The 26,975-nt window shown below is 39.2% G+C and overlaps 1 protein-coding gene and 1 non-coding gene across 2 annotated transcripts; one reads left to right on the top strand and one right to left on the bottom strand.

Annotated features, from left to right (window-relative positions):
• CGAS (cyclic GMP-AMP synthase) lies at positions 1-26,754 on the top strand. Its single transcript, XM_043591813.1, has 5 exons — positions 1-1,006; positions 9,570-9,789; positions 15,146-15,382; positions 23,134-23,236; positions 25,514-26,754. Exons 1-5 carry the CDS (start codon positions 377-379, stop codon positions 25,863-25,865), a joined length of 1,542 nt encoding a protein of 513 aa, XP_043447748.1. The 5' UTR covers positions 1-376; the 3' UTR covers positions 25,866-26,754.
• LOC122490719 lies at positions 10,124-10,231 on the bottom strand. Its single transcript, XR_006299250.1, has one exon. It is a non-coding gene; the product is annotated as a small nucleolar RNA U13 (small nucleolar RNA).
• Positions 26,755-26,975: the final 221 nt, after the last annotated feature.

Genomic DNA, 26,975 nt, shown 5'->3' with positions numbered 1-26,975 from the left:
CTGCCAACTTCAATGTGCAAGAAGGTCTGTAGTTCTCCAAAAATTCTTTGAGGCAGGAAGCGAGCAAATCCGTCAAACTTTGTTTCAAAGCTCCGGAAAGTGTTTTCTGCTTCCCTCCGCTTTAGCGTGCTTTCCCGCCCAGCCACGTCGCTTGTACTGCCGGGTGAGAAAGTTAGCATCTTTCGCACCACCGTGGGCGGGGCGTAGCTCCCAGGGAACTCCCAGCGTTCACCCAGGGTGCGTGCTCCCCGCCCTGTTTCCTGCGTTCCCGCCAGATTTTTAAGTTTCATTTCTCGCTCTGACTGCTGGCTTCTCCTCCCTCGGCCTTTTCGCGAAGCCGAGTCTCCCGGCGTTCGGGGAGCAGAGAGCGCCAGCCATGGATCACCGGGGCGGAAAGGCCACGAGGACAGCTTCAAAGGCCGCGACCGCTACCTCCAAGATTTCGGCTCAGGGAGTGAAGGGTCTCCGGGAGGAGCCCAGCGAATCTCCGTCCGCCCCTGGGGCTACCCGACCCAACTCACGGAAGTGCGGCGCCGTCGGGGCATCGGGATCCCTGCAGAGGAGAAGCATCCCCGGCTCCCCGGAGAGACCCCAGGTACGTGCGCGGGGTGCCCGCGCCAAAAAGGCGCTTCTGGACGCTGAGGACGCAGTGGAGGGGCAGGCGGTTCCGGCGAAGCTGGGACCTCCGGCGGCGGGGCCGCCCCTTTCCAGGGCTAGTTCTCGCCGCAGGGGCAGCGCGCGCGCCGCTGGGGAGCAGAGACCCCCGCCAGAGCCCACGGAGTTTCCCAGCCCTGGCCCGCTAGTTTCAGCTTCGGGGGCGGCGCCCGGCGGCTGGAATCCCCGGGCGGTGCTAGACAAATTGAGGCTGAGGCGCCAGGAAATCTCATTGGCGGCTGAGACTGTGAACAAGGTTGTGGACCACCTGCTGCGGGGCTTGAAGAGCTGTGATTCCGAATTCAAAGACGTCGGGCTGCTGCGCACCGGAAGCTACTACGAGCATGTGAAGGTGAGCGGTCCAGCGCCTCCCCTCCGGTTCCCGCGGCTAGCTGGGCCCATTTTTCCTCGTCCCTCTCCCCAGCCTGTCGGATAGTCCCAACTCCCACGTTCCCTCACTTCCCTTCGAAAGTAACTCAGACTCTTGTTCTCTTGTGGCCTGTGACATAGTTGTACCCCAAAAGGGGAACAGTTGCTCGTTTCTCCATCTATACATCCCACGAATATACAGCTAGCTTGGTTGCCAGCTCTTGGCAAGACCCTGCTGTTGGGGGAATTCAAATATATGGATTCATTCATGCAAGCAGCTTTGTACTGAGATTCTGTAACAGTGCTATACTTGGTGTTCCCTAGTCAAATTCTGAGTTGGATAATTAGGAGTGGTCTGTGAAAAATTCCACAAAATTAGTATATCTAAGAACATTTTCCTATGGGAAAAACTGCATAGGAAAAACATCTTCCAGCTGCTCCCAGCTTCCTCTCTCCCCAATTTCTTATACAGATGTCATAGGAAGCTCACAGTGAGTGATGTTCCTTATTTTTTATTTATTTTTTTAAACGTTCATTCAGTTATTAGACAGAGTGTGAGCAGGGGAGGGGCAGAGAGAGAGGAAGACGCTGAATCCGAAGCAGGCTTCATGAAGGCTCTGAGCTGTCAGCACAGAGCCTGATGTGGAGCTCAAACTCACAAACTGAGATCATGACCTGAGCTGAAGTCCAAGGCTTAACCGACTGAGCCACCCAGGCACCCCATTGAGTGATGTTCTTTAAAAATTAAGAGAAAATCTATAGATACTAAAAAAGCGTACTCCCTAAGTACACATCCAATGTGATTGTTTTTAAGTATGTATTCCACATCCCATTTGTGTGTGGCTGAATTATCTTCATTCCAGTATGAATTGAAGATTTAGGAACAGGTTCCTGACTGGAGTTTGTTTCCTGACCGGTGACAGATTTCTAGTTGTGTTTTGGCTTAAGCTGTCAGATTTTTCAGGGCTGGACCATGCACCTCTGTTAGATCTGTATAAGATCTTAGGAGTAGCATGAACAGAAACTGAGGCTGAGAATATTTCCTTATTAGGTAATTGTGATTTATTTTAGAGTTACGTATTGGCTTTATTCAGTTAACTGCTCTCCAGAAGTAGATGATTATTAAACTCTAGATTTAGGATTTAGGATTATAAACTCTTAAGATAGCAAGCCAAATATTGTGCATCTTTGTATCTCTAAGCCTTAACACATAGCAAGCATTCAAGCAAATGAATGAATGAATGTGCTCAAGAAGAAAAGATGGATGGTCTCTCTTAACACCTCTGCCTTCTCAGGGTAGCAGATTCAGATTTCATTCCCATTATAAGCATTTAACCTGATAGCTTTCAGTGAAATTAAACCTTTCATATATTTTTTGTTTTGACTGCCACCTAGATTTTAAACTCCATTGTCACAGAACGTTTTACATAAATTGTAGCTTAAACAGCTGTTCATTTCATTGGTGTGGACTCAGTGATGTTTTTGTTTATTGTCAAAAAGACAGTGTATGTATCAGTCTTTGAATCTTAAACTCTTTTAGCACTGAAGACTTTATAATTCCATCTAAAAGTTTTTTGAAAGCCAAGTGAGCAAAACTTTCATTAGATTGTCTTAAGTATGATTCTTCGAGAGAGAGAGCGAGAGAGCGAGTGTGTGTGCACAAGAGAAAGAGAGCAGGGAGAAACAGAAAATCCCAAGCAGGCTCTGCACTGTCAGCCTGGAGCTGGTCTCAGGGCTTGAACTCCAGAACCATGAGGTCATCACCTGAGCCAAAATCAAGAGTCAGTCGCTTAACGGGCTGAGCCACCCAGGGGGCCCATAATTCTTATTGTATAAGTATCAATCTGTTCAATTATATGGATGGGATAATAGGACTTAAAAAGAATGATTATTTTTAGAGAACGTGCACACATGGGGGAGGGGCAGAGAGAGAGGGAGACAGGATCTGAAGCAGGCTATGTATGCATTGACACCAGAGAGCCTGATGTGGAGCTCGAACCCATGAATTGTGAGAACATGACCTGAGCTGCAGTTGGATGTTTGACTGAACCACCCAGGCAGAATAAGATGTTTAAAGAACAGTTTCCAATCAGGGGTGCCTGGGTGGCTCAGTCGGTTAAGCGTCCAACTTCGGCTCAGGTTATAATCTCGCAGTTCATGAGTTCAAGCCCCACGTTGGGCTCTGTGCTGACAGCTCAGAACCTGGAACCTGTTTCAGATTCTGTGTCTCCCTCTCTCTCTCTGACCCTCCCCCGTTCATGCTCTGTCTCAAAAATAAATAAACGTTAAAAAAAATTTTTTTTAAAAAAGAACAGTTTCTAATCAGAGCCAGTCTCCTTTTTTTTTTTTTTTTTTTTTTTTTTTTAAGTAAGCGCTATAACCCCATGGGGCTTAAACTCAGGACCCTGAGATCAAGAGTCCAACACCCAACCAACTGAGCCACCCAGGTGCCCCAATGTTTTTGGTTTTTTTGTTGTTTTTTTTTTATTTTATTTTATTTTTTTTCAACGTTTATTTATTTTGGGGACAGAGAGACAGAGCATGAACGGGGGAGGGGCAGAGAGAGAGGGAGACACAGAATCGGAAACAGGCTCCAGGCTCTGAGCCATCAGCCCAGAGCCTGACGCGGGCCTCGAACTCACAGACCGCGAGATCGTGACCTGGCTGAAGTCGGACGCTTAACCGACTGCGCCACCCAGGCCCCCTCAATGTTTTTTTTTTAAGTTTTATTTAAGTAATCCCTATAACCAGCATGGGGCTTGAAGTTACAACCTCAGATCAAGAGTCATATGCTCTTATGACTGAGCCAGCCAGGTGCCCTCTCTTTTTATTTATTTTTATTTTTTTATTAAAAAATTTTTTAAAATTTTTTTGATGTTTATTTTTTAGAGAGAGAGAGAGAGCGCGAGCACAAGTGGGGAGGGGCAGAGAGAGAGGGGGACACAGAATCCAAAGCAGGCTCCAGGCTCTGAGATATCAGCACAGTGCCTGATGTGGGGCTCGAACCCACAAACTGTGAGATCATGACCTGAGCCGAAGTCGGCCGTTTAACCGACTGAGCCACCCATGTGCCCTGCCCCTCCTTTTTAAAATCATGCACTGATGGAAGAAATGGAATGAAGTTTGTTTTATCTAAAACATGTATTGATTTTTAAAAACTGATTATAAAAGATATATATATATATATATATATATATATATATATATATATTCATTGTAGAGTTGATTCAGTGCCTGGCTCTAGCAGTTAATCCTCTAGCAGGCTCCCATGGCTATTCCCACCTACATACCACTTTTCTCAGCCTTTTCCATACTCACCCCTCTTCCATGTTGATGTCCTTGGGAAATTAGGAAAAGGATAAAGAAGAGCAAATTATTCCTGTTTATTTTATTCACTGTTATCATTTTGGTATATTTTCTTCTGTTATGCATACACTTGGATTTCAAAATTGGATTCCAAACTCTTTCTAATTGTTAAAAGGATAGATACAAAATATACCTCTCAGTAATTTATTTACTTGGTTCCATATTGACACATTTTTATTCATATATTTTATTGTAATATTGTCAAGTTCTAGATGAAATTTGGAAGATTTCTTGTAGAAATTCTCTGTGTAATTGCCATTCTATAATATTCTCTTTGCCTCTTTGCATTTTACTAATCATATAGTTTGGGCTGAGTGAAAGGTTATATAGAAATCAAATAATTGTCGGGGCGCCTGGGTGGCTCGGTCGGTTAAGCGTCCGACTTCGGCTCAGGTCATGATCTTGTGGCCCGTGAGTTCGAGCCCCGCGTCGGGCTCTGTGCTGACCGCTCAGAGCCTGGAGCCTGTTTCAGATTCTGTGTCTCCCTCTCTCTCTGCTCCTCCCCTGTTCATGCTCTGTCTCTGTCTCAAAAATAAATAAACGTTAAAAAAAAAGTTAAAAAAAAAAGAAATCAAGTAATTGTAGTGGTTTTAGCCAGTGGTACATTAACCAGTAAAGAAATAAACTTCAACCACATGCAACAACATGAATGAATCTTACAAACATAATGTTGAACAAGAAAAGAGGAAATAAAGGAATACATAGAGCCCATGTAACAAAGCAGGAAAAAGAAAAGATGCTTAAGATCAGAAAAGGAGTAATAAAACTTACTTATGCAGATGACTTTATTGAATTTTTGTACAAACTATTAGAAATACCGTTGATCCTTGAACGACACAGGGGCTAGGGGCACCAACCCTTCCCCACCCATGCAGTTAAAAATCTGCGTATAACTTTTGAGTCCCCAAAAACTTAACTACTAAGAGTCTACTGTGGACTGGAAGCCTTTTTGATGAACAGTATGAATAATACATACTTCGTATGTTACATGTATTATATACTGTATTTTACAATAAAGTAAGGAAAGAAATATTAAGAAAGTCGTGAGGAAGACCCAATTCATTTACAATACTGTACTATTTTTTAAAAAAAGCAACAAAAACATGTATAAGTGGACCTACCCAGTTCAAATCTGTGTTACTCAACTGTTATCAGTGAATTTATCAGGGTTACTGGATACAAAGTCAGTAAACAGAAATCAAAGTACTTCAATAGTCTAACAACAACAAAAGTGCAAATGAAATGTAAAAATACCATTTAAATAGCATCAAGAACATCAAATATTTTAGGAATAACTTGCTAAAGATGATAAAAATTTCAAAACATTGCGGAGTAAATTTGAAAACTGACTAAATAAATGGAAATCTATATCATGTTCAGTTTTCCTCAAGTTGATCTGCATAGATTCAATGCAGTTCAGTCAAAATCCCATCAATTTTTTTGTTTAAATTGACAAGCTAATTATACAATTTATGTGGAAATGCAAAGGACCTAGAATAGCCAAGACAGTTCTAAAGGAGAAAATGTTGGAGGATTTCCTTACCAAGGAGCAAGACTTACTATAAAACTACCCTAATTAAGCAGTTATTATTGGTGCAATGATAGATAAATAGGCCAGTTGAGTAGAAAGTCCTGAAACAGACCTGCATATATAATTCAATTCAATACAAAATATATGCAGTAGTGTAATTCAATGGGAGAAAGGATGACTTTTTTCAGTAATCAGTATTGTATATACTTGGGTCAATTGTATATACTTGACACCCACCTACTACACATGATACACAAAAATTAATTCAAGATGTATAATAGGGCACCCGGGTGGCTCAGTCAGTTAAGCATCCTACTTTGGCTCAGGTCATGATCTCACTGTTCGTGAGTTTGAGCCCTGCATTGGGCTCTGTGCTGACAGCTCAGAGCCTGGAGCCTGCATCAGATTCTGTGTTTCCTTTGTCTACCCCTCTGCTGCTCATTCTCTCTGTCTCTCTCTCTCTCTCTCTCTCTCTCTCAAAAATGAAGAAACATTAAAAAACAATTTTAAAGATATATAATAAACCTAAAGATGAAAGGCAAAACAACAAAGTTTCTAGAAAAAACATTGAAGAATGTCTTCATAATAATAGGATGTACAAATATTTCTTCAACAGATACTCTCTGTTTGTACAAAAACAGATGCTTAAACATATACTCTCAATATGTACATATGACAAAGGACTAGTACAAATCAGTAAGAAAAAGATAGACAAACCAATTTAAAATTGAGCAAAAGACTTGAATAGATGCTTTAGTATATAATCCAAATAGCAACAAACACAAAAGACGTTCAACATCATTAATCATCAGGAAAATGTAAATTAAAACCATGATGTGATTCTACTACACATGTATCCACTAGAATGGCTAAAATTTTTAGACTTGACAATTCCATCTTGGAGAAGATGTGGAGCAACTGAAACTCCCTTACCTTGATAAAGGGAGGATACATTGGTACAACCCTTTTAGAAAATTGACACTTTCTTCTAAAGTTAAAGACATGCTTATCCTGTGGTCCAGCAGTTCTGCTAGGCATATACACAATAGAAATGAGTGCTCATGTCCACCAAAAGGCATATATAAGAATGCTCAGAACAGCTTTGTAATAGTTAAAAGCTGGAAATGACCCAAATACTCACAACAGAGTAAGTAAGTGTATTGTGATAAATTGCATTAATTCAATGGAATGTTTCATAAGATGAAAAAGAACAAACTACCAATACATGTAACAAGTAAATCTCATAAACATGTTAAGTGAAAGAAGTCACATGTAATAGAGTACATTTTATATGATTCAGTTTATATGGTGTTTCCAAACAGGTGAACCTCATCTATGTTGTTAGAATAGTAGCTACTCCATGGGGCGCCTGGGTGGCGCAGTCGGTTAAGCGTCCGACTTCAGCCAGGTCACGATCTCGCGGTCCGTGAGTTCGAGCCCCGGTCGGGCTCTGGGCTGATGGCTCGGAGCCTGGAGCCTGTTTCCGATTCTGTGTCTCCCTCTCTCTCTGCCCCTCCCCTGTTCATGCTCTGTCTCTCTCTGTCCCAAAAAAATAAAAACGTTGAAAAAAAAAATAGTAGCTACTCTTGGTGGAGGGTTTCTGAGAGTGAATGGGAATAAGAGAACTTTCTGTGCTCTGTGGATGAGAACAGGGTAGTGCCCACAAAGTTCACAGTTCCTTTTGGGATTCAGCCATTTTTCTTGAATAAAGCCTCCCTGGATTGTTGCAAGCCTTTGGTTAATTTACAGACCTGAAAAATTGAATTGACCATTTCTGCCCACGTTCTTGTTGCTTTTATGGAAGAGTGGATTTTCAGAGGCTCTTAATTCATTCCCACTGATGTCACTTCCAAGTGTTTGACCCTCATATTATACCCTAGTCAGCTTAGGCTGCCATAACAAAAATACTTTAAACTGAGTGGCTTAAACAACACAAATTTCTTAGAGTTATAGAGGCTGGAAGTCCAAGATCAGAGTGCTAGCATGGTTAGGTTTTGGTGGGGACTCTTCCTGGCTTACAGACAGCCACCTTCTCCCTGGGTCCTCATTCTGTTCCTTATGTGTGGGCAGTGAGAAAGGGATCTCCCTCCTTCTCCTCCTCTTCCTCCTCCTCTGAAGGCCACCAATCCTATTAGATTAGAACCCTACCCTCATGATCTCATTTAACCTTAATTAACTCCTAAAAGCCCTGTCTCCAAGTACAGTCACATTTGGGGCTAGGGCTTCAATATATTAATTTTGGGAGGATACAATTTGGTATACGGGACAGTACATCTCAATTTGGACTAGCCACGTTTCACATGGTCACTAGACATATAGGTACCTTCTTGAACAGTACAGTCCAATAGCTGTACTTGAAGCATGCTCCTGACTAATGAAAGATTTGTGGCTTTTTAAATTTTATTTATTTATTTTTTAAATGTGTATTTATTTTGGGAGAGAGAGAGAATACGCACATGTGTGCACATGGGAGGGGCAGAGAGAAAGGAAGAGAAAGAGTATCCCAAGCAGGCTCCGAGCTGTTAGTAAAGAGCCCAACATGGGGCTCAATCCCACAAACCATGAGATCATGACCTGAGATGAAATCAAGAGCCTGACGCTTAACCAACTGAGCCACCCAGTCTCCCCCTGTGGCTTTTTAAATATTTTATTTTATTTTATTTTATTTTATTTTATTTTATTTTAGAGAGAGAACATGAGTCAGGGAGAGGGGCAGAGGGAGAAAGAGAATCTTAACGTGGGGCTCAATCCCATGACCCTGGGATCATGACCTGAGCTGAAATCAACAGTCAGATGCTCAGCCAACTGAGCCACCCACATGTCCCTTTGTGGCATTTTTAATATAAGAAAAATGATCATTTATTATAATTGCTGATTCATTTATTATTGTGAGGATGAAAAAGATTCTTTGATGCTCCTAAAATGCTGTGGTTAAAGACACTATGAGTTGGAACTAACACTCACTTGGGTGACCAGAAACTATAACGAGAAGGCCTTTGCTCAACTAGCCAGCACATGGCTACACACATTTTTTTAGACCACTGTGACAAGAGGGTGGCTGGAGTGTGTGTCTTGCCACATAAAAAATAGCACTTAAAGGTTTTTAATTTTATTATTCTGTGATTTCAGAAAAAAACTGGTACAGATTTTTAAAGCTTGCATGATATCATTTAAAATTATTCTAAATTATAAAAATAATGCATACTCTTGGTTTTATTTTTTTATTTTTAAAAAATTTTTTCTTAACGTTTATTTATTTTTGAGACAGAGAGAGACAGAGCATGAACAGGGGAGGGGCAGAGAGAGAGGGAGACACAGAATCTGAAGCAAGCTCCAGGCTCTGAGCTGTCAGCACAGAGCCCGACGCAGGGCTCAAACTCACAGACCGTGAGATCATGACCTGAGCCGAAGTCGGACGCTTCACCCACCGAGCCACCCAGGCGCCCCGCATACTCTTGGTTTTAAAAAAAGGGTATGGAACCTACCAACCAAAGCAACAATGCTCTCTTCGCTCCACCAGTCCACTCCCAGAGGGTATAAATATTAGGGATCTTGCTTTTCAGAGTGGGGGTTTTAAGCAGAAATTTCAAGAAAAAAATTGTGTTGCTTGGAAAATATTCACAAGCGAGTATTTTTTACTATTTCTTAGATTTCTGCTCCTAATGAATTTGATATTATGTTCAAACTGGAGGTCTCCAGAATTCAGCTAGAAGAGTATCGCAACAGTGGTGCATATTACTTTGTGAAGTTCAAAAGAAATCCTAAAGGAAATCCTCTGAGTCCGTTTTTAGAAGGGGAAATATTATCAGCTTCTAAGATGCTGTTGAAGTTTAGGAAAATCATTAAGAAAGAAATTGAAAACATTGAAGGTAAGAATTTTGACTTTTGATTCTTTTTTGAAAACTTTATTTATTTATTTTGAGAGGGGGAGAGAAAGAGACAGAGAGAGAGGATGCTCATGTGTGTGCTCAGGGGAAGGACAGAGAGAAAGAGAGAGAATCCCAGGCTTCAAGTTGTCAGTATGGAGCCTGACTCAGCGCTTGATCTCAAGAACTGTGAGATCATGACCTGAGCTGAAACCAAGAGTTGGACACTCAACTGACTGAGCCACCCAGGTGCTCCTTGGCTTTTGATTCTTAAAGGTCTAATTATACCTACTAATTGCCAATGTACACTCCTCTCATGATCTTTTTTTTCTCCCCACATCAGAGAGGTAAAGTGCCTACTTCATAACAGGGCTTGAGTGAGGCACATGTCTGTCACACAGCAGCTTGGACACCCAGTCATCACACTAATGAACTACAAAAGGATCCTTTCCTGATCTTTCTTAACCTCCTTGTTGACCACTTCTTAGAAACAACTCTTTGCTCTTGATTTTAGTTACTACATTTTCTTTGTGTTCTTCCTAAAGGTTGATTTGTTCAGTTTGGTTTTCATTGGATATTCACTGAATGGCTGCCTGTGCCACTGGTTACATGTGATTGCATGAAATCCCCTCTTGAAGCTTGTAAACACAAATTACATTAAGTGCTCTGAAGGGAATGAACTGGGAGAAGTAGTAGCAACTGGGATGGAGTAAGACCCCAAGGCTGAAGAGAGCTTGGCAAGTTAAAGGAACAAAAAGAGGCCTGTGTGGACAAGGGGAAGAGTGACATGAAATGCAGTTGAAGAGGTGGCCAGGGACCATACTGCAAGGACTTGTAGATCCTGGAAATGAATTCAGATTGATACCATGTTCATTGAAGTTTTAATTAGGGAGTGATGATTTGCTTTGTATTTTTAGAAGTTTACTCTGGCTTCTCTGGAGAAGGTATTATAAAAAGGCAAATAAAAAAAAGGAAAGAAAAAGGAAGACATTGAAGTAATTCAGGTGAAAGATAGTGGTGGCTTCGATGGAGGTGGGAATGGAGAGAAGCAGACACATCCAAGCTGTAGCAATGCTTGGTTGCTACCAAGCTGAAGCAACACTTCTGGATTAAGTGTAGGGGGTTCAAGAGGATTGAATTAAAGAAGGCCTCCAGGTTTCTGATTGAGCACCTGTGTGGATTGATTGTGCCCTTTTCTAATGGGAAGGACTGAGGAGGAATGTATTTTAGGGTATGGATTAGGAGTTTTTGGCTTTGGAGATTTTAAGTTAGAGATTCCTGTGATACGTTGAAGTGAGTGTATCAAGTATGTAATTGGATATGGGTTTGAAGTTCAGAGGATATGTTTGGGCTATATGTAAACACATAAATGGCATTGGCAGTGGATGAGACCACATAGGCAGAGAGCATTGATTCATTTATTCATGAATCAGTATTCACTGATCATCGAATGTGCCAGATGTTCTAGGTGTTTGGGATACAGTAATGAACAAATAAATGAAGATCCTCACCCTTCTGTACCTTAGCTATGTAGGGACAGACATATAATTCATAACAAATGGAAAACATAATTATCTTCACTACTAGAAAGTAGTAAGTCCTGTGGTGAAAAGTGTTGGCAATAGGATGGGGGAGGGGGAGTTGCAGTGTTAAGCAGAGTGGCAAGAAGAGGATCCCATTAGAGGTTGAGAAGAGAAGGAGCAAAAGGAGACTAAGTGCAGAATGAGTGGTCAGTGTGTAGAGTGCTAATGACATTCGGAAAACCACTGGATTTAGTCTTCAGTTTTGTGGGAGTTGGTAACTTGGACTTAGCAGTTTCACTGGGGTGTGTGTAGGCATATCTTTACAAAGTTTCAGCTGTAAAGGACATAGGTGAGTAAGCATGGGGAAGAGGTAGGTTGGGTCAAGAGAGGCATATTTTAGAATGAGAGATACTGGAATCTTTGGATAAAGACAGGAATGATCCAGTAGGGAGGGGGCATCCACTGATGGAGGAGAGAGGGAACAGTTGAAAAAACAAGGTAGTTAAGAAGGTAAGAAAGAAGGAATCCAGACACCATGTGCAGGGGTAGCCTTTGAAAGGGGGGTGTATGCTTCCTCAGTAGTAATAGGAGGGTAGAAGGATATAATGGGTAAAAAGTGGGTAGTTTTACAGATTTAGTGATAGCAAAATGAGGGCATTCTCCAGGATTTTCTCCTTGGTCCTCTTTCTTCTCTCTCATTATGGTCCCTTCCAGAAGTCTTATCTGGGAGTAGTCTCTAACTATTGCTTGTATACCTCCCAATCCCAAAGCCAGTATCTCTCATCGAGAGATACTGAATTTCTGACCACCAAAGCCACCGGCCCAGTAGCCATCTCCTGTTGGGTGTTCTCCAAACACCTAGAGCTCAGTGTGTCTAAAATGAAATACATCTCAGCCCAATCTTTCTTCCTTTTGATTATTCCATATTGAAGAATCAAATCGACATCATTCATTTCTCAGGCCAAAATCCTGGGATGGCATTCCGGACTTCTACCTTCTTCCTTACAGATTTAGTCCATCTACTAGTTCTGTTGATTTGAACCTCTTTAATTCCTCTCACTTCTGCTACTTGTGTCTTTAAAAAAAAATAATACAATCTCTATATACTGTTGATTTTTGAACAACAGGACAGTTAGGGGCACCACCCCACATAGTTGAAAATCTGTGTATAATACACATAATAATCTATGTATAACTTAACAAAAATACACATAATGATCTGTGTATAAGTTAACAAAACTTATCTACCAAGAGCTTACTGTTGATTGGAAGCCCTACTAATAACATAAACAGTTGATTAGCACACATTTTGTATATGTATCATATACTATGTTCTTACAGTAAAGTAAGCGAGAGAAAAGAAAATGTTAAAGAAAATCAAAGGGGATTGCTGCGTCTAAATAAAAAAGTTTCTGCATGGTAAAGGAAACAATCAACAGAACTAAAAGGCAACCTACAGAATGGGAGAAGATAGTTACAAATGACATATCTGATAAAGGGTTAGTATCCAAAATATATAAAGTAATAATCCAATTAAAAAATGGGCAGAAGACATGAACAGACATTTTTCCTAAGAAGACATGCAGATGGCCAACAGACACATGAAAAGATGCTCATTATCACTTACCATCAGGGACATGCAAATCAAAACTACAATGAGGTATCACTTCACCTATCAGAATGGCTAAAATCAAAAACACAAGAAACAACGGTTGTTGGCGAGGATGTGGAGAAAAAGGAACTCTTGTGTACTGTTGATGGGAATGCAAACTGATGCAGCCACTCTGGAGCAGTAGAGAGGTTCCTCAAAAAGTTAAAAATAGAACTACCATATACTCCAGCAATTGCAATAGTGGGTATTTACTCAATACAAAAACACTAATTCAAAAAAAAAAAACAAAACACTAATTCAAAGGGATACATGCGCCCCTATGTTTATAGCAACATTATTTATATTAGCCAAGATATGGAAGCAGCCCAAGTGTCCATTGATTGATGAATAGATAAAGAAGATGTAAAAAAAAAAAAAAGATGTGTTATATATACACAATGGAACATTATTCAGCCATAAAAAATGAAATCTTGCCATTTGCGATGACATGATGGAGCTACAGAGTATTATGCTGAGTGAAATAAGTCAGAGAAAGACAAATACAATATGATTTCACTCATGTGTAATTTAAGAAATAAAACAAAGGAGCAGAGTGACACAACACAGAGTACTAATCACTATACAATCACGGCCAAGGATCAAAGTGACAAAAAGAGAAAGGCAGACCAAGAAACAGACTTTGTTTTTTTCTATTTTAAAAATATTTATTTATTGAGAGAGAGAGCACGCACATGAGGGGGAAAGAAAGGGAGAAAGAATCCCAAGGAGGCTCCACACTCAGGATAGAGCAGGATGCGGGGCTCAATCCCATGACCATGAGATCATGACCTGAGCCAAAATCAAGAGTTGAATGCCTAACGGACTGAGCCACCCAGGCGCCCCCCAAGAAACAGACTCTTAACTATAGAGAACAAATTAACAGTTACCAGAAGGGAGGTGGGTGGGGGGATGGGTTAAATAGGTGATGGGGTTAAGGAGTGCACTTCTTGTGATGAGCACTGGATGTGGTAAGGAAGTGTTGAATCACTATAGTGTATATATGAAACTAATATTAGACTGTATGTTAACTAACTGGAATTTAAAAACTTAAAAAAAAATCATAAGGAAGAAAAAATACATTTGCAGTGCTATACTGTATTTACTAAAAAAAAAATGCATATAAGTGGACCTGCACAGTTCAGACCTGTGTTGTTCAAAAGTCGACTGTATTTAAGGTGTACAACATGATGTTTTAATACACATATACATGGTGAAATGATTTCAGCAGTCATGCCAATTAACTTATCTTCTCACGTAGTTGCCTTTTCTGTGTGTGGTGAGAGTACCTGAAATCTACTTTCTTAGCTCATTTCTAGTAAACAGTGTAGTAGTGTTAATGATGGTCATCATGATGTACTTTAGATCTCTGTACATACTTGCCCTACATAACTGTAACTCTGTACCCTTTGACTAACATCTCCCCATTTCCCCCCACTCTCTAACCCCTGGTAACCCCCTGGTAACCACCATCCTACCCTCTGCTTCTATGTATTCTACTTTTTTAGATTCCACATATAAGTGAGGTCATACAGTATTTGCCTTTCTGTGTCTGGCTTATTTGACCTTGTGTAATGCCCTCCAAGTTCATCCATGTTGTCACAAATGGCAAGATATTCTTTGCTAGGGCTGAATGATACTCCATGGTATGTATGTACCACAATTTCTATATCCATTCATCCATCCATGGACACCTAAGTTGTTCCATGTCTTGGCTGTTGTGAATAATGCTGTAGTAACATGGATCACTCCCTGTGTCTTCATGCCTACTGCCTCTGTGATGCTGCAGGCATACAACTTCTGTGTTGGACTGTTGCTGTGGTCTTCTCGATTGCCTGTCTCCTCCCTGCCATTCATCTGGTCTCTTCTCCAGGCTTCCCTCCAAAATGGCATCCATAAATTTAAGTGAAAAGTTAATCACAGCACTCCCAAAGCCCATGGTCTTCATGGGCTCCTCATCATTTATACCAGACAGAATCTTGACAATGCTTCCCCATGGTAGGTATTGATAAATATTGGTGAAATGATGAAAACACTTTGCTTTGTGGGGTCAGTTTTGCTTTAGAACTAATTTGCACCTTACACTTAGCACTTTATAGATCTCCAATTACAGATATATTATCTTCCCTATATTTTCAAAGAAAATTGGATTGATAAATGCTGTCTTCCCTTTTATGTGTTTAAACAGATGTCATTGTCCAGAGGAAGAAGAGAGGGAGTCCTGCTGTAACACTTCTTATTAGAAAACCTAAAGAAATATCTGTGGATATAACCCTGGCTTTGGAGTTAAACACCAGCTGGCCTGCTAGCACCAAGAATGGCCTGCCCGTCAAGGACTGGCTTGGAACAAAAGTTAGAAGCAGTCTAAGACAGCAGCCATTTTACCTGGTCCCCAAGCATGCAAAGGAAGGAAATGGTTTTCAAGGTATCTTGAATATGAAGGTTAACTTAAAAACATATAAAAGAGTTGTCTGTGTTTTTTTTCTTTTTTCTTTTTTTTTACGTAAGCTCTATGCCCAGTTCATAGGGCTTGAACTTCCTACCCCATGATCAAGAGTCACATGCTCTAATGACTGAGCCAGCCAGGCGACCCAAGGGCTGTTAATGTTATAATACTAGGGCAGTGTAAATAGTGCGGTTGGCATTTCAAGAGCCATAAGATTAAATAGACTACAAGATGAGAGTTTGGTGAGAAAGGGAATTGAAAAGGGCATAGTTGTAGTAGTAATATCAAATACTTGGTTTTAAAATATCATCTCACCCACATTTCAAGTTTATTTTTAGTTTGTTTTCAATAGAGAAAGGCAGTACTGGCCTTGGAGTCAGACTGCCCTGGATCTGAATCCTGAGTCTTCTTCTCTTACTAGGTGTGTGATCTTGGGCTAGTTAACCAAGTCTCTCAAAGCTACTTGAAAGTTTACGGGGCACCTGGGTGGCTCAGTCAGTTGAGCGTATGACTTCGGCTTAGGTCATGATCTTGCAGTTCGTGAGTTTGAGCCCCGCGTCGGGCTCTGTGCTGACAGCTTGGAGCCTGGAGCCGCTTTGGATTCTGCGTCTCCCTCTCTCTCTGCCCCTTCCCTGCTCATGCTCTGTCTCTCAAAAAGGAATAAATGTTAAAAAAAAAAAAAAAAAATTAAAAAAAAAAGCTACTTGAAAATTTCTAGGAAGAGAAAAAATGAGACAGTTTATGTAAAATCCCAGTTCATGGGACACCTGGGTGGCTCAGTCGGTTGACCGTCTGACCTTGGCTCAGGTCATGATCTCACGGTTCTTTTTGTGAGTTCAAGCTCCACATGGGCTCGCTTCGCTAAAGTCAGAGCTTGCTTTGGATCCTCTATCCCCCTTTCTCTACCCCTCCCCCTGTTTATTTATGTAATAAATAAATATTAAAAAATAAAATCCCTAGTTCAGCACAAGGCAGTTATATATTATTAATTTATCAGAGTCTAGACTCTCATTCCCAGCCATACTTCTTTTCTTCTGTCTTCTTCCCCTTCCACTGCTCCTCATGCAGCTAGCAGACCTTTGCATCCTCAGCTACAGTTGGTCTTCTCACCTGTGTACTCTGGCCTCACAGGTAAGAACAGGTTTTCAGATGGTGCTCTTGGGTAACATTCAGGTTCTGCGTTAGTCTACAGCTAAAACATTCAAGGCTGAGTTAGTCTACCTAAAATCAGGTTAGCTGATTATTTTATTTTTGTCTTATAAATTAAGAACTTTTGGTACCTAGTGCACCTGGATTCCAGGGATATGGAAAAGATCATGAAACGTATGAACCACGTTACAAATTAGTATTCTGAACAAATCTTGGAATTCATCGATCATGCTTAGTTTGATGGCTTATGTTTTGTGGACTCATGATAACTTTTTATATTGCACATATATAGGAGTCGTTTTCTGCAAGAAAAGTTGTTTTGTAAGAGGATATTACATATATCATTATTCATAATTTTGTAAAAGGAACATAGCTTTCTGTAAAGAGGGGTTGCACCCCTGGATAATTTCTAGAATAGTTGCCCAAGAAACCCTCACTGTATGTGATACAGAAATCTTAACAGGACCCATACCACCACCCTCTTAGTGGTCTGCTACTGACTGCCATGGGCAAGACTGGGAGACAAATCAAATTAGGGATGAGAGAGTCTTTCAGTGGCCCTGTGGGTAGTTTGTCACATCCTTGCATTGAGATGAAAGTGGATGCTTGTGATGGTTGCTCAGCTGACCTTTGCTCTCCATTACCCTTGGCTGTTTTCCTCCTTTCATTGCAGATGATCTGTGTTCAGGCAGGTATGCCCCTCCACCCCCATCTCTATCTGAAAGACTGAACAGAGGGGCCTGTTAGCAGTGAAAATATTCATACTAGATTGCAGACATGTATATCACCTATTTTAGTTTTTCTCTTTCCAAACATTTTACTTTAAATGTTCTGGTCTTATAAGCTATATTTTTTAAAATATGATTTGTTTGGTTTTTACTTATAAATTTTTAAGAATTTTAAAAATCTTTCCACCTGTTTCAAAATAATACCAGCATTGTTATCAAGAGTATAATTGAAAAAAAAAAACACTTTAAGATTTTTTGTAGTTCTTTTGTTCTTAAGATAAAAGGACAGTCAAAATACCAAGCTTAAATCCACTTGAAAGAATTTCTCCAGGTGGTTAAGCTACCCAACTCAAAATAGTTAGGTTTGTTTGTTTCATTATGGTTTTAAATTTTACATGCTAGATTTTCAATTTTGACTTAATTTTGTCTCATAAATGTATAAGGCATTCACATGGTTCCAAAGTCAAAGCTACAGAAAAAGGAATTTCTAGAGGACCACAGCTTCCATTCATGTTTGCTCTACACTGTTCTCTCCTTCCCTGACTGGAAACCCTCTTTATTGTTTTTCATTTGGTTGTGTAAGTAAATATATACTTTTATCTTTTTTTTTTTTTAGCATTTATGTATTTTTTGAGAAACAGAGTATGAGCGGTAGAAGAGCAGAAAGAGAGGGAGTCACAGATTCGGAAGCAAGCTCCAGGCTCTGAGCATCAGCACAGAGCCCGATGCGGGGCTCGAACTCTTGAAACGCAAGATCATGACCTGAGCCGAAGTCAGATGCTTAACCAACTGAGCCATCCAGACACCCCATATACCTTTATCTTTTAAGATAAAAAGTACACCTCCCTTTTTTCAGTTAGATATTTTGAAGATAGAGTTTTGGCTTTATATAAAGGTAGCACTCATTTCTTTTCTCAGTCTGTTTTTACAGCTGATCAAGGAGTAAATCCATATATAAATCTGCTGGACATTGCCAGATCACCCCCATAGGGACTGCCCAATTTGCATTCCCACAGCCATGTATGAGAGTACCTATTTCACTCTCAGCCTTAGCAACCAAATTCCTTAAACTTTGGAATTTTCGTGAATAATTCAAAAAGTAAGAAGTGAAATCTCAATGTAGTTTCAAAAATAAACTTTTAACTTTCAAATAGTTTTAGATTTGCAGGAAAATTGAAAAGATAGTAGAGTTCCTATATACTCCATACCTGTTTCCTTATCTTTAACATCTTACATCAATATGCTACATTGTCATAATTAATGAACAAATATCGATTGTTAACTAAAGCCCATACTTAATTCTGATATTCTTAGTTTTTACCTAATCTCCCTTTTCCTGTTCCAGGATCCTATGTAGGGTACCACATTACATTTAGTCATCATGTCAACATAGACTCCTCTTAACTGTAACAGTTTCTCAGTCTTTCCTTATTTTTGGTGCCCTTGATAGTTTTGAGGAGCACCAGTCAGGTCTTTTGGAGAATGTCCCTCATTGATAGGTGTCTGATGTCTTCTTGTGATTAAACTGGAGTTCTGGGTTTTGGGCGGAAGACAACAGAGGTAATGCCTTTCTCATCATATCCTATCAAAGGCACATGCCACGAACATGACTTAGCATGGTTGTCGTTGAACCAGGCTGAGGTAAGCCATTTGTCAGGTTTCTCCACTGTTACTCTTTTTCCCCTTTTTCATACTATTCTATTTGGAAGTCACTGTGCACAATTCACACATAAGAATTGGGGAGTTGGGGTGCCTGGGTGGCTCAGTAAGTAAGCATCTGTCTTCAGCTCAAATCATGATCTCATGGTTCGAGGGTTCAAGCCCTACATCAGGCTCTGCGCTGATAGTCTGACCCTGCTTTGGATTCTCTGTATCTCTCTCTGTCTGCCCCTCCCCCCGTCTTCCCCCCACCAAAAATAAATAAACATTAAAAAAAAAGAATGGGAGAGTTATGCTCCACCTTTTTAAAGCACAGTATTTACATAAATTATTTGGAATTCTTCCTCATGGGAGATTTGTCTCCTTTTCCCCATTTATTTATTTACTTAAGCAGTCATATTAGTAAGCACTCATGGGTATTTTTTTTTTTTATGTTGAGCTATAATCCAGTACCACTTAATTTTATTGTTTAAATTGTTTCAGCTTTTGACTTTGAGAGCTCTTCCAGTTGATAGCTGTATCCCTTGACATACTCCCCCGTAGTTGGGGGTGGAGTTTGTTTTATTTTGTTTTTAGTACTAACTCACTTTCTGGTAACTACAAGAGGCTCCAGGCTCATCTTGTGTATTTCCTGCTTCAGTCCTAGAATCAGCCATTTCTCCAAGTAGCCCTGGATCCTTTTATTGGGAAATGTACTAGAAACCAATATCGGGGCGCTAGCGTGCTCTGCTACCAGGGTGTCATCACTCTCAGCTAAAAGAGCAAGGAAATATATATACATATAGTGACCCCAGTGTATACAGATATCTAACATTTCTATGTGTAACCGCCTGTATTTATATTAAGTTATCAACTGGAATACAGAGCTTATGTACAGTTTCTGTTGCCTTCAGTCTCAGAGACAACATTTCCAAAGTAACTTTCTTTGCTTCCACCCCCTCCTTCAGGGACGTTTTTTTGTTTCTACACCAGCCCCCTTCAAGGAGGTTGTTTCATACATTTGTAATATAGTTAGAGTCCCTTCTGCTGGTCTGCGTTATTTCCTGGGCTTACTTGACCTCTTAAATGACTTTTTAAAGTTGTCATACTTCAAGGTTCACTGTGCTATAGAGTTGTTCTGATTTTGACAAATGCATTGTATCATGTATCTACCTTTACATAATAGCTTCACTACCTTAAAGAGCCCCCCATGCTTCATTTATTCAACCCTCTGGCAACCACTGATCTGTTTACTATCTCTATAGATTTGCCTTTTCCAGAATGGTATAAGTGGATTTCATAAATGGATTTATACAGTAATGAGCACCCCTAGCCCAGTGCCTTTTCCATGTATTTATTGTCTATATATTGTGTAGCTATTACTAAAGTCTTTATTCTGTCCAATTAAAACCTCTGTCTGTCCTTGTGCTATACCATAGTATCATACATAATGTAGCTTTAGAAATCTTGATATCTGGTAGAGCAAACTCTCCCACTTTGTCCTTCTTCAAGAGTGTTTTAGATATTCTTGAGCCTTTGTGTTTTCATTAAAATTTTGGTATCCTCTTGTCAAGTTCCACAAAAACATTTTTTTTTTTGGAATTTTGATTGAGGGTACATTGAATCTATAGATAAATTTGGGGAGACTTGATATATTTATAATGAGTCTTCCAATCCATGTACAGGGTGCACATCTCTATTTATTTAGATTTCCTCTAATACTTCTCAGTGAAGTTTTAGAATTTCCTTTTTTTAATCTATTTATTTATTTTTAAATTTACCTCCAAGTTAGTTAGAATAGTGCAACAATGATTTCAGAGGTAGATTCCTTGATGCCCCTTACCCATTTAGCCCATCCTCCCTCCCACAACCCCTCTAGTAATCCTCTGTTTGTTCTCTGTATTTAAGTCTCTTGTGTTTTGTCCCCCTCCCTGTTTTTATATTTCTGCTTCCCTTCCCTATGTTCAACTGTTTTGTCTCTTAAAGTCCTCATGATTGAAGTCCTATATTTCTCTTTCTCTGACTTACTAATTTCACTTAGTATAATACCCTCTAGTTCTATCCATGTAGATGCAAATGGCAAGATTTCATTCTTTTTGATTGCTGAGTAATACTCATTGTGTATGTGTGTGTGTGTGTGTATATATATATGTATATATATATATATATATATCCATCTTCTTTATCCATTCATCCATTGATGGACATTTGGGCTCTTTCCATACTTTGGCTATTGTTGATAGTGCTGCTATAAACATGGGGATGCATGTGCCCCTCCACAACAGCATACCAGTATCCCTTGGATAAATACCTAGTAGGGCAATTGCTAGGTCATAGGGTAGTTCTATTTTTAATTTTTTGAGGAACCTCCATACTGTTTTCCAGAGTGGCTGCACCAGCTTGCATTCCCACCAACAATGCAAAAGAGATCCTCTTTTCCACATCCTTGCCAACATCTGTTGTTACCTGGGTTGTTAATGTTAGCCATTCTGACAGGTGTGAGGTGGTATCTCATTGTGGTTTTGATTTGTATTTCCCTGATGATGAGTGATGTTGAACATTTATTATGGGTCAGTTGGCCATCTGGATGTCTTCTTTGGAGAAGTGTCTATTCATGTCTTTTGCCCATTTCTTCATTGGATTATTTGTTTTTTGGGTGTTGAATTTGATAAGTTCTTTATAGATTTTGGATACTAACCCTTTATCTGACATGCCATTTGCAAATATCATCTCCCATTCTGTCGGTTGACTTTTAGTTTTGCTGATGGTTTCCTTCACTGTGCAGCAGCTTTATATTTTGATGAGGTCCCAACAGTTCATTTTTGCTTTGTTTCCCTTGCCTCTGGAGACATGTTGAATAAGAAGTTGCTGTGGCCAAGGTCAAAGAGGTTTTTGCCTGCTTTCTCCTTGAGGATTTTAATGGCTTCCTGTCTTACATTTAGGTCTTTCATCCATTTTGAGTTTATTTTTGTGTGTGGTGTAAGAAAGTGGTCCAGGTTCCTTCTTCTGCATGTCGCTGTCCAGTTTTCCCAGCACCACTTGCTGAATAGACTGTCTTTATTCCACTGGATATTCTTTCCTGCTTTGTCAAAGATTAGCTTGCCATACGTTTGTGGGCCCATTTCTGGGTTCTCTATTCTGTTCCATTGATCTCAGTGTTATTGTGCCAAAGTTTTAAAGTTTTCTATTTAAGTTTTGTATATATTTTGTTAGATTTACTCATAGGAAGTTGTAACTTTTTATTATGAAAAGTTTGAAACCAATAGAAAAGTAGACTGAAGAACATACACGTACCTGTCACCCAGCTTCTTTTGTATTTTCTATGTATACAGTTTTATCATCTTTCAATAATAATAGCTTTATTTCTCCCTTTCCAGTGCTATGTCCCTGTTTTTCCTTCCCTCACTGTGCTTGTTAGGATAGCCAGTGCAGAAATGAGGATAACCAACATCCTGTCTTCCTAATTTCAAAGGAAAAACCTCAACTTTTTGCCTTATATTATCATAGCTAGGTTTTTTAAAATCTACCTTTGCTGAGAGATGTTTTTTGTTTAAATTATATATATTAAATTTTATTAGCTGCATTTTCTGCTTCTATTAAGATGACCATATGTTTTTACTTTATTCTGTTAATGAGACAGTATATTAATTTTTAAATTACAAACCAATCATATATTTCTGGTATAAAAACAACTAGATAATAGGATAGTCAGACGAATGTAAAAGAGATGGCCATGGTAAAACTCTAGAAGTGGCGGGGGGGAGGGTGGGGAGGAATCATTTTATTCTTATATAAACTCTCCCAAGGAGTAGAAAAAAAGGAAATGTTCCCTAGCTCATTTTACATGAATACCAAAACTTGCAAGGATGGTATAAAAAAATAAACAAAAATTTTCAATCAGTTGATTCAGATTATTTTTGAAACAAAATATTAAACTGAATTTAGCAATACATAAAAGGTAATACATTCATCTTATCATGCTAACTATATTATGCTCCTTATGCTCCCCTCCATTTTTCCTATTTCAACCCAATATTTGCTTCAGATCACTTGTTTTAATATGTAATTACATTATGTGTTCATTTCTTTTGGTCTGTCTCCCTTTAGAAATCTTCCAGAGTGATATTTTAATGAAATAATTTCAGTATTGTGTTGTTTATATATGGATGCTTTTGATAAAGTACTTTTTTTTTTTTTTTTTTTTTGGAAATTAAGAAGAAACGTGGCGGCTATCTTTCTCTCACATTGAAAAGGACATTTTGAAAAGTCACGGACAATCTAAAACATGCTGTGAAATTAATGGGATGAAGTGTTGCAGGTAACTTCATTATTTTGTTAAATGGCAAATTACCAATGGAATGTTTAATTCTTTGTTGATTTCATAGCTCCAATCTGAAGATGATCATTGTTGAGTTGAGTCCTGGGGGCAGCGCATGGCTGGATCGACCCTGGAGTATTATCTAGAGTGTGAGCATGAAACCAGGGAAGCCAGATCCAAGGGACCAAGGAAATAGTATTAGAAGGCAAGGCCAGGGAGCATAGTAAGTCCTGAACCTGGATCAGATAGTTGTATGAAGTAGGACAGAGTGAGAGGATATGAACATTCGCCATGGCTAGCCACGACAATTGGATGTGTCTTAGTCGTCTGGTTGCTTTAAGGTAATGAGCATTAATGTCACATAATGGGAGGAGACTAAAAGATTACTCTTATTGGATACTGGTGCCTGCTTTGAGATGGTTTGTTCGTGGTGAAGGCCAGGGACTGATTAGCTCTACTTGGAACAACACTAAGAGGTAATTATTTTTCTTATTAACATATGCACTGTAAAGAGCTGAGATTGAAAAGAGTTTTCAAACTCATCATTCGAGTTTCTAAAGTTGTCTAGTAGAAGGGTCACAAAAGTTAAAAGGTCAAAACAAGAATGCCCCACATGCAGGCACGGGAGATTAAGGCTTCATATGTAGGCTTTGAAACAGGCATTAAGAAAAATATATTTCCTGGGGCGCCTGGGTGGCTCAATTGATGAAGCATCTAACTTCAGCTCAGGTCATGATCTCACGGTTCGTGGGTTCAAGCCCCACATTGGTCTCTGTGCTGACAGCTTAGAGCCTGAAGTCTGCTTTGGATTCTATCTGTGTGTGTGTGTGTGTGTGTGTGTGTGTGTGTGTCTGCCCCTCCCCCGCTCTGTCTCTCTCAAAAAAGAAAACCATAAAAAATTTTAAGTTAAAAAACGAAAAATATCTTTATTTTTTAAGTTTAAAAAATTGTTTCAAGTTTATTTATTTTGAGAGAGAGAGTGGGGGAGTGGCACAGAGAGGGAGAGAGAGAATCCCAGGCAGGCATCACACCATCCACATGGAGCCCAACGTGGGGTTCAAACCCACAAATACAAGATCATGACCTGTGCCAAAATCACGAGTTGGGTGCTTAACCAACTGACCCACTCACCCAGGGACCCCCTCCCCTTTTAAAGTTTTATTTAAGTAATTTCTATACCCATGTGGGGCTTGAACTCATGATCCCAAGATTAAGAACTGTACCCTCCTCCCAACTAGCCAGCCAGGCACCCCCAAAAAAATATATTTCTTTTTTTTTTAATTTTCTTTTTTTAGCATTTATTTATTTTTTGAGAGGCAGAGAGAGACAGTATGAATGGGGAAAGGACAGAGAGAGAGGGAGACAGAATCCGAAGCAGGCTCCACGTTCTGAGCTGTCAGCACAGATCCTGACGTGGGGCTCGAACTCACAGTGAGATCATGACCTGAGCCGAAGTCATACACTCAACAGACTGAGCCACCCAGGTGCCCCTATATTTCTAATAAGCCTAAATAGTTTTATAAACATTAAATTTTGTTAACTACTAAATAACGGGATGAGTGATTAAATATTTGCAGCTTAGTAAGACAAAATCATTTTGTAAAAATCATTTATTTATTTTATTATCTTTTTAAGTAGGCTATATACCCAACATGAGGCTTGAACTCATGACCCTGAGATCAAGAGTCACATGTTCTACAGACTGAGCCAGTCATCTGCCCCCATTTTGTAAAAATTAAAATGAGATTTTTCTAGGTACTAAATGACTGGATGAATAAATATCTGCCAGTTTCATATAGTTGAATCTATCCTGATAGAATAAAATATTTAAGCTAAAATAAGAGGGGAGAATAAAATGTGTTTGAAACTTCAAAGCATATATTTGAAAACAGGTTCTAGAATGGCCTATAATTATATATCTTTATTTTTAATTTTTTATATATTATAATGTCTGTATTGTTTATTGTATCTTTTTTTTTGTATCTTTTTTTTAATGTTTATGTATTTTAGAGAGCATGCAGGGGAGGGGCAGAGAGAGAGGGAGAGGATCCAAAGCAGGCTCTGTGCTGACAGCAGAGAGCTTGACGTGGGGCTTGAACTCACAAACTGTGAGATCATGACTTGAGCAGAGTTGGACACTTAAACCGGCTGAGCCATCCAGGCGCCCCTGTTTATTGTATCTTTGTATTTTTTTCCTGTAACATGCCTAAAGCTTTTTGTGGAATGAAGCAGGTTGTCAATAAATAAAAATAAGTGGTTTTCTTTTTTATTCAACAGGAAAGATTGTCTAAAACTAATGAAATATCTTTTAGAACAATTGAAAATAAAGTTTGAAAACCGAAAGGAACTGGATAAGTTCTCCTCTTACCATGTGAAAACTGCCTTCTTTCATGTATGTACCCAGGAGTCACAAGACAGTCACTGGCACACTAGAGACCTGGAGCTCTGTTTTGATAACTGTGTGGCATACTTTCTTCAGTGCCTCAAGATAGAACATCTTGAGCATTATTTTATTCCTGGATTCAATCTATTCTCTCGGGACCAAATTGACAAAATAAGTAAAGAATTTCTATCTCAGGAAATTGAATATGAGAGAAACAATGGATTTCCAGTTTTTCATAAACTTTGAAATTATATTTTTAAAAAGAATCAAGAATTAGAGTGACTTTATAATATTGCAGTGTTTGAAATTTGTCACATTAATGATTAATTAAAATGAATGTAAATCATTTAACTCTTTTGTCTTAATGAACTATAATCAGTATAAACAGGTTGATTATCCTAGGAAAGAGATTAGTCAAGGAATAAAGAAGCAAAAGGAGTATTTACAATATAAAAGCTTTACTAGACTGGAATGAAAAGGACAAAATACTTATCACCTGAATTAAATTCATCAAGCACTTAGTAAACACCACTTCTCACCTAGCACAAATGTGTAGTAATTTGCAAGAGACGTTAGAAATGATCATTGCCTCCATAAAAATGGCAGACTTTGTTCAATGCTCAAACATATTTGGAAGCAATGTCTTGTCACATATGCCAGAATCAGTAAGAAGGAAATGAAAAGTCTACATCATCTCTACATGTCTCAGGAAATCCATGTCATAGCAAAATATAGAATAATGCACATGGATAAGTATAAAACATACAACTTACTTTTATTATATTTAGTAACACTTTTATATATATTTCTGAAAAGGCAATACATGCATATGGTACAACACTCAAAGAAACAGGTACTTCCATACCTGCTATTTCCAAATGTTACCCTTTCTCCTCTGTGCTCAGGCAGCATTCAACTTAGAAGCAGCTGCTGTTTGTTAATTTTTTTCCCATTCATACATTTTGCACATTTTCTTATTGGCTATTTTACTGTTTTCTCATTTTTTGTAGAAGTTCTTTATATATTTTGGATACTTACGCTTTGTTGGTTGTCTGTGTAACAAATAACTTCTCTCATTGGAGTGTCTTTACCATTTTTGGTGTTTTAGTAAACAAGGTTTTAAAATTTTAATGTAGTTGAATGCATCAGTTTTCTCCTTTATAGTCTGTGCATTTTATATATCCTGTTTAACATACTAAGAGAAAAATTAGACATTTGGAGGAAAGTTTTGGGGACAGTAAATCCTAAATAAATAGAAAACTAGACAAACAAAAATCAAAACTACTTTTTCAACGTTTATTTATTTTGGGGACAGAGAGAGACAGAGCATGAACGGGGGAGGGGCAGAGAGAGAGG

The sequence above is a fragment of the Prionailurus bengalensis genome, chromosome B2 (genome assembly GCF_016509475.1).
Source record: "Prionailurus bengalensis isolate Pbe53 chromosome B2, Fcat_Pben_1.1_paternal_pri, whole genome shotgun sequence".
NCBI lineage: Eukaryota > Metazoa > Chordata > Mammalia > Carnivora > Felidae > Prionailurus > Prionailurus bengalensis.
This window is presented reverse-complemented; position numbering and strand designations above follow the sequence as displayed.

Coding starts and splice junctions, on each gene's coding strand:
- CGAS (XM_043591813.1), top strand. CDS start 377: ATGGATCACCGGGGCGGAAAGGCCACGAGGACAGCTTCAAAGGCCGCG. Junction 15,383..23,133: donor GGAAGGAAATGGTTTTCAAG/GTATCTTGAATA, acceptor TTGGAAATTAAG/AAGAAACGTGGCGGCTATCT. Junction 23,237..25,513: donor AATGGGATGAAGTGTTGCAG/GTAACTTCATTA, acceptor TTTATTCAACAG/GAAAGATTGTCTAAAACTAA.